A 12,035-nucleotide genomic window follows, 5' to 3' on the forward strand; every position below is an offset into this window, starting at 1 on the left:
AGGGGATAATACGGGCGCAAGCGGGCCCCGATCGCTGCCAGTTCCAACCGAGGGAACGAGCGCCTCCACAAGGGAGGATAACCAAGGAGAAGATTCTGGCCTTCTCTCGCTACGGGGGAGGAAGAGGACTGCCTCTGAGGATCCGGAAACCGAGGCCTCCAAACGGGAGAAGAAGTCTCCAACAGAGGGTCCTGCCTCGGGGGGTGCTCTTGCCGCACAAAGCCCGCGCAGGGACCAGCCCTCCAACGAGCCGTAAGTGATCAAAAAATACTTTAATAGTGAAGGTATACTACCTTTCTTCTGAGAAAAATAACCGAAGCATATATCTTGCAGTTTGGATCTTAGCCCTTCTCATCTGAGCTCGTCTTCGGGGGATCTTCTTCCGGAGATGATGGAGAGCGAAACGCCTCCCCCGGACTCCCCCGCTCAAGAAGTGGGCGACCTTGAAGTGTCTTCACGGAGGGCCTCTCCGGGTCCAGTGAGGCCAGAAGACAATCCCGTAGTCACCCGAAGTCCCCAGCGTCCGGCTCTTGAAGAGAGCAAACAGAAGAGTCTGGCATCGGCTGGTATGCGGTCGGACATTCTGAGGGAGCTGTTGGAGCGAGCGGCCATCTCAGAAGAACACCGTACGTTGATGGGTGCGGTGATGGAAAGAATTTCATCTTCCGAAAGCGGATTACATGAAGCCTTTATGAGTCTACTGACGGGCTTTGAGGTACGTGAAATGATATACTTTTTGATAGTACCGCACATGTTAAGTGTGCCCTGTGTAGATAGTAGCCACTGAGACTCTGGTTGTCATCGAGAACGGCAGCGAACAGAGGATCATAGTCCCAGGTAATAACCAGACTGCCTTTATGTGCAGGTGGTGGAGGCTCCGGTGGCTGGCCGGACTAAGGAGTTTGCCGAACTAAAGCGGCAATTGGATGCGGCGAACGCCGACATCGAGCTTGTTAACAAGCGGCTTGACGAGTCACAGGGTAAGTAATGTTTTCTGGTGAATGTCACATAATAAGAGCAGCATGATGCTATTATCTTTAATATGTTGTGACTGCAGACGGAGCTGCCACTGTGGAGACCCTTTGGGTGAAACTTGCCCAAGCCAAAGAACAAGCAAGAGCTAGTAATGCAGTTGCTTTGAAGGCGGCCGAGGAATTAAGAGCCGAGAAGGCTGCGCATTGCGAAAGCAAAGAGAAGATGGCCAAGATGGCCGTGGAATTAAAAGGCACTGCCGACCGTTGCCAGTTCCTTGAAGAAGAAAACCGAGTGAAAGCAGCGGACCTTGAAAAGGCCACGATGGCAACCAAAGACACTCGCTCTGTTATGAGGGCGAAGAAAGAGGAGCTGCGTGAAGCCAGGGATATTGCGGCTGGGAAGCCCTTTCTGCTGCAAAGGAAGTTCGGAGATCCGCGGTATGCCCCTCTGGACCGGCTGTGGAGTTCGGCAGACGCATATATGGACTTGGCTGCAAGCGCTGTCGATGCGGCCGAATACTTCCGAGATCAAACAGATCGTGAAGTGGACAAGCTGTTCTGGTCGCAATTTAATGCTCCAGAGCGTCCGCTTCCCTTGACTGGTCAGCTAGCCGAATGGGACGAACTTAATAGGTTGTCCGGGCTTGCCATGAGGTCCATCGTAGATCATTTGTGGTCAGAGAAGCCGAAGCCGAACAGCTATTTCAGCTTAGTGCAGCAGTTCCTTGGTGCGGTGCCGCGCATCAATGCGATGAAGACGTCGGTGTCATAGAAGGCTCACGGATGGCCTTTGCCCGTGTCAAGGCATACTGGGCAGAGATGGATGCTACCACTATTGCGGCGCAAGGTTCGGCCATAGGCCGAGTAGCTGCCGAGCACTATTTTGAAGAGGTTCTCGAGGGTGCTCGTCTGATAGAGTCCTAGTGCTCGAAGAATATTATGTTTGAGTGACATGTATTCCCATTGTAAACACAATGTTTTTAGTAAGGCTGTATTTATACTTTTGCCGGAAAGTAATGTGATGCCTCCTGTGCGGCCGTTTATGTATATATGTATATAACCTGAAAGATTGCAGTCGTCGGCTTCAACCCCCACCCATATAATATGGGGTTGCTCGCAAAAAACGTGTGTTCACACTTAACCCAACGTCTTGGTCCTATTAAGGAGGTGATAGCGCAGCGAACGAGGCAACCGGACTATGATGCTTTAACACTTTCACTTAGCCATAGGAGTTTGACGGTGGGGCTACTATATAGCCCCTGGTGGCTCCGCACTCTCCCAAACTCGAGGTGCGTATATGCCTAGCCGGGAAACGGCCCTTCATTAAAGCAGAGGAATTCTAACATTCCGATAGGTCATCGAGTGGTTGACCAGTCTCGCGCTATATCATGACAGTCAGTTTTCGGCTTTCTCTACTAAGGTGCTCGTCCGGACGAACCAGGGCACAATCGCAGTAGTTCTCCTGGTGCTTCCTTAGCCGATAGAGCGGAACGTAAGGCACCAAAACACAGGAGCCGGGCAAACCCAACATTTGACCAAAGACATTATTCGGAGCTGATGCATATAAGGCCAAACTCGCGACGCCGAACACTCCCTAAGGTATTCGGTCTTTATGGTATAAACCGGGCCCAAATAGTGCCCTTTGTAAGAAGCCCCTTGTGTCCGGGTACGTGCGGTATTCTGACGTGGCCACATGCCAAGACGTCAGCATCCTTCTCAATTGTACTGAGAATCCGAGGGATGTATATCAACAAGAGACAGTAAAAAAGGTTTACGCAGGGTCTTAATCTAAAAAGAATCCTTGGGGCGGGTCCCTGCTGCACGTCTGCGCGTGTGTCTCCGTTGTGCCGTATCCTGGACGGGTGTAGCACGATGGTCATCTATGAAAGAGAGGAATTTAAGTGAAAAGTTGTCGTGCAAAAAAGTAGTTTTTAAAGAAACCGTGTATAATTAAAGAGGAGTAAAAATTGCTACTTGTCTGTGTGCGTTGAGCCCCTTGTATTTGTGATAAGGGTGTGGCCATCAATCTGGTATGAATTACATATGGCCGAGCCGGACTCGTCTAACCATGTCCGTGGTCTTGACGACCTATCAAATGCTTTAGTTAGTGAGGCCGTTTTTAGTGTGTGGCTGCCAAGGCCGTCGCACTCTCTTCGGCACGCAAATATTGCTCAATATTTCCATTCACCGTAATGATGCCACGTGGACCGGGCATCTTGAGCGTGAGGGAAGCGTAATGCGGTATTGCATTAAAGCGAGCGAAAGCTTCAAGTCCAAGTAGTGCTTGATAGCCACTTTGGAACGGAGCAATGTGGAAGGTTAAATGTTCGCTACGGAAGTTATCGGGGAAGCCGAATATAACCTTTAGTAGCAGGGAGCCCGTGCACTGAGCCCCTGGGCCTGGCGTTACTCCTTTAAATGTAGTATTGCTACGGCAGATTTTTGTAGGGTATATCCCCATTTCGCGGATTGTATCCTGGTATATCAGATTTAGACTGCTGCCACCGTCCATCAAGACTCGTGTGAAGTGGTATCCGTCAATTATTGGGTCTAATACCAGGGCAGCCCATCCTGCACGCCGGATACTTGCCGAGTAATCACGATGGTCGAAAGTGATCGATTGAGACGACCAGTGGTAGGACTCCGCGGTGACAGGCCATTGGGCATATTTTTTTGGGAGTGCCGCTTTGTTTCTCCCCTTAATCACGTATAACATGTTGACTGTTTTGACTTCTAGTGGAAACTTCTTTTGTTCCCCAATGTCTTGCTTGAGAGGCTCATCCTCGTCTTCGCTTGGTGTATCCTCCCCCTTGTGTACGGCGTTGAGCTTGCCGGACTGCTTGAAGACCCAACATTCTCTGTGGGTATGATTAGCGGGTTTACCAGGGGTGCTATGGAACTGACATACTTGGTCCAGAATTTTGTTTACGCTGGACAGTTCGTCTCTGGCGCCTTTAGAGGGCGGATTTTGCTGACTTGGCCGAGAGCTTTTGAATCCGGCGTTTACTACCGTGCTCTTCGTGTTGTCTTCTTTATTCTGGCGTTTGTTATTTTTGTTGCGCCGTGATTTCACGTTTCCATCTCTAACTTCGGATGTACTTGGGTTGCTGATGTTGCATCTAGCTAGCCAGCTATCCTCACCCGCGCAAAAGCGGGTCATGAGGCTTGTTAGTGCTGCCATCGTTCTCGGCTTTTCTTGGCCGAGATGTCTGGCAAGCCATTCGTCACGGACGCTATGCTTAAAAGCTGTCAAGGCTTCGGCGTCCGGACAGTCGACTATTTGGTTCTTTTTAGTAAGAAACATGTTCCAAAGCTTTCGGGCTGACTCTCCGGGCCGTTGAGTTATATGACTCAAATCGTCTGCGTCCGAAGCTCGGACGTAGGTCCCCTGAAAATTTGCCCGAAAAGCATCTTCGAGCTCTTCCCAGCTTCCAATGGAACTTTCGGGGAGGCTCTTAAGCCAGTGCCGAGCCGGCCCTTTGAGTTTAAGGGGTAAATACTTAATGGCGTGGAGGTCATCTCCTCGAGCCATATGGATATGGAGGATATAATCCTCAATCCAGACACTAGGGTCTGTTGTTCCGTCATATGCCTCTATATTTACGGGTTTGAATCCCTCTGGAAATTCATGATCCAGCACCTCATCGGTGAAACATAGGGGGTGTGGGGCACCCCTGTATCCGGATGTACCGCGTTCTTCAGATGTTTGTTGTGTTGCGTTGTATGCTGGAGCGCGCTTACGTGGTCCATAGATGGATCTGGTTGTGCAGTCCTTTTGATGTGAGTCCTCGCGTAGATCGCGTATTGGCTTATGTGCGGCGTTGTTTGCTGCTCTATGTTGGCCGTGAGGTTGCTTATCCGGCCAGATGGCTGTTTTGATTTTTGGTTGTGGGGGATCTAAGGCCTCCTCATCGAATTCAGGTAGCAACTTCCGCTTCGGGTAGCTCTTGGTGGGGCGATTGCCGCTGTACTTCGCTGCTGTGTTGAGTACTTTGTTCCATCTGATTTGGAGTGTGTCTTGCGCAGCCTTGAGTCTTTGCTTCTACTTTTTTAGACTCCTCACAGTGGCAACAAGCCTTTGATGGGCATTCTGTTGCTCCAGGTGTCTGTCCCGTGTGACGTCATCTGGACTATGATCTTTGACAGAGTCGGATTGTTCGGCTTGATTCTCCGTGTTGCCGTGGTCCGGCAATGGTTCCCCCTGCTCTAACGCTGGGTCTGTATGATCGTTGTTTCTACCGAGGCGGGATTTGGGGCGGCGCTTACGCCGCCATTTTGACTGCTTCTCGAGGGAACCATCCTTCGTTGCGTCCTTCCATTCCTCGTCATCGTTTTCCTTTGGTGTGTCCACCATGTATACGTCGTGTGGTGAAGTGGCTGTCCAGCGCCCTGTGGGCAGTGGTTCCTCTTCGTCTCCCGCATCGTCATCCATACCGTCGATGTCTTCGGAGCCGAAGTCGAGCATGTCGGTTAGGTCATCGACAGTGGCTATTAAGTGGGTGGTGGGTGGGCCGTGAATTTCTTCGTCGTCCGCATCCCAGTCCTGCCAGACATAGTTCGGCCAGGATCCTCCTGACAAGGAGAGAGACCTTAATGAGTTCAGTATGTCACCGAAGGGCGAGTGCTGAAAAATATCCGCGGGGGTAAACTCCATGATCGGCGCCCAATCGGATTCGATAGGAACGGGCGCTGGCGGTTCGGAGTCCGTGGCCGGAGAAGGATCCGGTAGTTTAACAACACGACTCTCGTGCAAGGTAAGGTCGATGTTTGGCTCAATCGCCGCTGAGGGTAAGGCCTCCGTGGCGGGGTCTATCCACCCGTCCGTGGACGGCGCAACTAGCTCCGAATTGAGGGTCGGAGCGGCTGCCTGTGCGATCTCCTCAACACCGTCTGATGGTAGAGCTAAATCGTACTTATCGGGACTGTGTGACGCATAAGGCAGAGGCTCGAATCCGTCGAAGATCAAGTCTCCACGGATATTAGCCGTGTAGTTTAAACTTCCAAACCTGACCTGGTGGCCAGGGGCGTAACTTTCAATCTGCTCCGGATGGCCAAGTGAATTGGCCCGCAGTGCAAAGCTGCCGAATACGAAGATCTGTCCGGGGAGAAAAGTCTCACCCTGGACTGCATCGCTATCGATGATAGTAGGAGCCATCAAGCCTGATGGCGACGACACAGAGGAACTCTCAATGAAAGCACCAATGTCGGTGTCAAAACCGGCGGATCTCGGGTAGGGGGTCCCGAACTGTGCGTCTAAGGCAGATGGTAATAGGAGGCAGGGGACACAATATTTTACCCAGGTTTGGGCCCTCTTGATGAAGGTAAAACCCTACGTCCTGCTTGATTAATATTGATGATATGGGTAGTACAAGAGTAGATCTACCACGAGATCAGAGAGGCTAAACCCTAGAAGCTAGCCTATGGTATGATTGTATGTTGTAGTTGTTGTGTCCTACGGACTAAAACCCTTCGGTTTATATAGACACCGGAGAGGGTTAGGGTTACACAAGGTCGGTTACAAAGGAGGAGATACACATATCCGTATTGCCTAGCTTGCCTTCCACGCCAAGTAGAGTCCCATCCGGACACGAGACAAAGTATTCAATCTTGTATCTTCATAGTCTAACAGTCCGGCCAATGGATACAGTCCGGCTGTCCGGAGACCCCCCAATCCAGGACTCCCACACCCACAAACATATGTGTTCTTAATTTTCGGTCGAGTAGCCTGCGAAAATCATTGAAATCTTCAGATATAATGATGGAAAACACACATGAGTTGGCTAGCTAGGTCGTGACGAGCTCTTGTAAACTAAATCCTATATGGGTATGTTTCTTTGATTTTTTTTCAAAAGCAACTTTGATGCTAGATGAGGCAACTTTAGTGCTAAAAAGAAGCAACTTCACTCCTAAAAATAACTAATTAGCAACAATAAGCAACTAGCTAATAATACTTACCAACTTTGAAACAGAGGTAGATAATATCACATCACCTTCATAAGCAACTTTCCTTCGACAAGAGGAAACTTTGCTTAAAGTAGGCAACTTCGGTACACTTTATGTCCTAGTTAATTATGTCTAACATTCTCCTAACTTCATTGTTGGTACTTGTAAGTTGCATATTGTTCATGCTCGTATGTCGTCGTTGTTTCTAAATTGCGTATAATACTATAATGTCGTCTACCGATGATGTTCTTGTGTCTGCTATCGCTAGTTATGGTAGACAACATGATGTCACATCTTGGCCACTTCAGAGTGTTTTGCAGGTAACTTAGAAAAACAATGATAAAAAACTTCATAATATTGTAGACAACTATTTTTGCAAAGTTAGGCAATTGAGAAGCAATTGTAGGCAACTAATTACCAATAGGAGGCAACTAGGCATCAATATAGGTAACTTATAGCATTTATAGGCAATTGAACATCAATAGTAGGCAACTAAGCATCAACAACGATCATGATAGGCAAGTTGGGATAATGTTAGCAAAACTCATAGATACACATAGTGCAATGAAGTTGCTTTGTATATAGCACTAAAGATGCCTTATGTTTTGTATGATTTTTTCTTTTTTTACACAAACCAACCTAATAGTCAATCCAACTAGGCTAAAAAGAAAAAGTTGCTTCCCTATAGCACTAGACTTGCCTCAATTGCATACAAAGTTGCCTCGAAAAAAAGTTTGACGAAACCTACTCATATGGGATCTAATTTTGAAAAACTCATCGTCAGAAACCTGACAGTAAAAATGGAACTGGATTTTGATGCTTGAATCAAAAGTTATGGGTTTTACAACTTTTGAAAACTCCAAATAGATGCACGTGGGGATATGATGTAGGCTGATTCAATTGGCAGCCATGTGCGCTACCGGATGTGGCGAAATAATTTCCTATTCTAGCGTAGACAACTATTCACAAGGACATGCACTTACTATATACGGCAGTGCGCTTCAAACAACAAACGAGCACAGCGGCGCTCTCTAGCCACATCCAATATATATAGTATGAAACTACATTTCATAATGAATCTAACAATATTGATTTGACATTGAGAATGTTGATAATTTTTCTACAAGTTTGGTTAACGTAGAGATATTTTACCTTCGGACAAAACTTATATGCAGACTAAAAATGACTGGATGGGGTATAACTTAGAAACAGTAGATCTAAATATATACACAAAAGTTACCACGCTAATTCAGATCTTCAGACCAATTCGTTCCTAGGTACAGCAACTCTTGCGTCGCTATGACCTCGTCGTAAGATGAGGCCAACAAATCTAGGAAAGAGTCGGGCGTGGACGGCGGACCGAAAATGTGAGCAACGCAAGGATCATCAAATTCAACCATGCCGTTCCCGCTAGACTCCGGCCAGAGTATTGTGTCATGCACGTCCACTGGCCACGTAGCGCTGCTCCCAGCTGCAAAACTACTGGCGGCCGGACTTGTTCCAAATGACGACGGCGACGACATCACCTCCCCGGTGGATTCACGGGTCGTGGACTGCGGCTCGATGAGCCCCATGAGCTCGGCGTAAAGCTGCTCCGATTCGCGCGTGAGCTCTCCGCCGTCGTCGGCCGTGGCGAGGGCCGCGTCGAGATTCACCAGGGAGGGAGGAGGAGGGGGGAGGGACGATCGGTCGGCCCCGTGAGGGCTGTCGGCAGCCGCGATGGCGTCGCCGCCTGTAGGAGGAGTTGATGGCGCCGCGGTCAGCGAGTAGTACCTCTTCTTGAGCTTGGTGTTCCAGTGGTTCTTGACGTCGTTGTCTGTTCGGCCGGGCAGCTTGGCCGCGATCACCGACCACCTGGGTCAGTACAAACCAAACCATGCACAGAGGTTCATTAATTCAGCTGTCAAACGTATGTTGAACAAAGAGCTATAGCTAGTCATGTATCCACTCCATATATACCTGCTTCCGATGTCGCCATAGAGGGACAATATGAGGCTGTCCTCCTCCTCGGTGAAGCCGCCGTGCCGGAGCGCGGGGCGGAGGTAGTTGAGCCACCGGAGCCGGCAGCTCTTGCCACAGCGGTTAAGCCCTGATGATGCATATGCAAATTAGAAACAGAACTAGCTATAGAGAAGGACAAACACTCTGACGTGTGCCACACGCGAACTGGAGTCCTGGCTAGGTGAGTAAATTAATTACGGAAAATTAGTTAAGCAGCGATGATAAGCTTGCGTAAACTAACTACGTAAACTGTGTCAATTGTCAACCAACCAGCCTTGCTAGACAGAGACTTCGCAACTCACACATGCATTCCACTGCTAGCCGACGAACCTAGCTCACACGAGTTTCTTTTGACCACTGTTTTTTTGTTACCACCATCCTCCCTCAAGGCACGTACGTACGTAGTAGGTCAAGGCAAAAATAAACCTAAGTACGTACGGCCGGCGAAAGATTTCCTAGCTCCGGCCCGCGCGTTCTTCCTTTCGTCTCGGATGAAGTATATACGCCGGCGGCCAGCCGTAGCACGTAACACGTATACGGTACCTGCTTTCTGTGGCAGCGTGATCCAGTTGCCGGCATTGGCGAACCTCTGGACGAAGTTCCTGAGGACGGCGTCCTCCTCCCGCGACCACGGCCCTCGCTTCACGCTCGCCTTGTCGCAGCAGGGAGACCTCCCCATTGATCAGTCAGGCCGCCGGATGAGGCAGAATGCAGGTGTGGGAAGAAGCGGGATTGCTGACATTCCCGTCGTCTAATCCTCCCGACGGTTAGGAAGGGGTTATATAGCTAGAGGAGCAACGGCCCTGCTGCACTGAGCAAGTTGACCCAGCATATATAGTCTCATCCAGAAGAGTTCAACCACTACCGGTCAGATTAACTCATAAGTACTAGCTTTCTTTTTTTAGGATTAACTCATAAGGCGTTGTTCCGTGCCACAACTTGCATATATACATAACCGTTCCTTACAAAAACAAAATACCAAGATAACCGTGGGTTTAAATTTTGTATGATGCCTGCAACATTATGTATGGAAGTTCAATAAGCGACAGTTCTTGTCTAGATGCTCAAAACAGGCTCAACATATATGCTTGGTTGGACGACAATGTCCATACTCCATGGGCACTTGCATTGGCCATATACCTAGAAAACCCATTTCCATCAAAAATATATGTATATACTTAGAAAACCTAGCTTGATGATAACTTGGCAACTACCAGACGATAATCTATTTCGTTTTAGCCGATTTTGACTTACTTCATTAGTTCCGCTTCAAAAGATTGTCTATGGATCGTACTTAGATGTAACTGATGTTGCTGGTTTCCCACGACCGCCAACCTAGGCACTAATCGCACTACATCAATTGCGAACAAAGTGGTGAGGCCAACCTAAACCGCTTTTATGCTGCGGCACATCCTAGAAGGAGTGATCATCTTGAATGAGAGCGTCCATGAGTTATATACCAAGAAACTTGATGGAGTTATATTAAAGGTGCATTTTTTAATACCTATAACAAGGGGACTCCTCTTAAACAGGTCATGAGCATGAAAGGTTTTGCGCCCAAATGGTATCATTCAAACATAATGGCAACGTTGGTGTTAACATTAATAATGATATTAGTCACTAGCTATTCCATGCAATGAAGGGATATTTTCCGGTGATCCTTTATCGCCAATCCTTTTCGACATCATTGCTGATATGGTGATAGTGCTTACAGTGAGAGCCAAAGAGGATGGTCAGGTCGGTGATCTTATACCACATTTGATGGATTGTGGTGTATCTGTATTACAATATACGAACGACAGTATTGTTTTTATGGAGCATAACATGTAAAGGGCAATTGATATGAAGCTAATTATCTTCTGCTTTAGTAACCCAAAGAAGACAAGACCCTTACAAATAACTTTTTGGTTGTGAGACTGGCTCACTTTTTTTTGCTACCTTGGCATTTCAACGAAGAATAGAAAGGCACTTAGTCCCATTTTGAGAAAAAGCTTGGAAGGGCAAGTTACTACCCTATGGGATCCTCTTGTTCTCATCAAAGTTGAACTAATGTTACTGTTTTTCAATAGTTAGTAGTTGAAATGAACTCAAGTTATTCTTTGTCATCAATTCTCAATGAGATAATGAAGATGCTTCTATTTGTTGCGTATGTTTTATTAATAGTTATGGTCCAGTGATGATTCTTATATATTTTTACGTATTAAAAGTTTATAATTAATTTGTGCACTATCTCTCTCTTTATTTCCTCCCGCTCACCTTGTATATACTTTAAAAAATCCTTGCTCTCCCCATCAGAGTTTGATAAGAAACATATCACTATCTTTTACTATCCTCACTTGTCGCACTAGTGATGCAATAGCAAGTTGAGGTTTTAGCACACAAATAAGTTAGGACTTTATTCATTCAATAGTTGATTAGGTATTTTTGTCTTTTGAAACCACTAAAGAGTGGTACGACATAGCAGTAAACTAAAATATCACAACAGCAAGTTAGCAACGCGGTAAAAATCAATCTCCATGTTTGCAAAAAAATGAAGAAAAAAATCAACTCGGTGCTAATAGCATATAACACCTTAGGTCTTTTAATTTTGTGTCAAGTTTAGCAACCTGAAGTAGCGAGCACGGTGAATTTGCATAAATGATGGACAACGGGGGAAAACACAATGGTTTTTTTTCTTGGTTAAAACTGATGCTCCGCATATGGCAAAATATCTATCATGACATATCATACATGTAAGTAAGTTTTTGTGCAGTACCACTCACAACAGCTATCTGTTTGAAAAGAACAATTGAATTTAATAAGCCCGACTCAATTTTTCAATCACTTCCTTTAACTGACTAGCTCTGAAATCGTAAATGTCAACATATGACTTGGTTACAAACAAGACTAGGGACAAACATCAGACAACCCTCTGATGTTATGCATGCACCACAATGCCTTTGCTGATGCAACACAAGCATGAGGTGAAAGCATAACACCTACAAGGATTTTATGGTGTTTCCCCTAGACATCGTATGGAACTGAACCATATGTAGTGCAAGAGCAAGATGATTATAATAATAAAACAGTTTTATACATATCATGACATCAACTGGCGGAGCTATGTGTATGGCTGGG

The 12,035-nt window shown here is 47.0% G+C and overlaps 1 protein-coding gene across 1 annotated transcript; it reads right to left on the reverse strand.

Moving 5' to 3' along the window:
• Positions 1 to 8,161: 8,161 nt before the first annotated feature.
• LOC119272522 (transcription factor RAX2-like) lies at positions 8,162 to 9,597 on the reverse strand. Its single transcript, XM_037553993.1, has 4 exons — positions 9,462 to 9,597; positions 8,877 to 9,006; positions 8,691 to 8,771; positions 8,162 to 8,621 (listed from the first exon to the last, which is right to left on the reverse strand). The coding sequence occupies exons 1-4, from the start codon at positions 9,595 to 9,597 to the stop codon at positions 8,162 to 8,164; spliced, it is 807 nt and encodes a 268-aa protein (XP_037409890.1).
• Positions 9,598 to 12,035: the final 2,438 nt, after the last annotated feature.

The sequence above is a fragment of the Triticum dicoccoides genome, chromosome 3A, assembly GCF_002162155.2.
Source record: "Triticum dicoccoides isolate Atlit2015 ecotype Zavitan chromosome 3A, WEW_v2.0, whole genome shotgun sequence".
Classification (NCBI taxonomy): Eukaryota; Viridiplantae; Streptophyta; class Magnoliopsida; order Poales; family Poaceae; genus Triticum; species Triticum dicoccoides.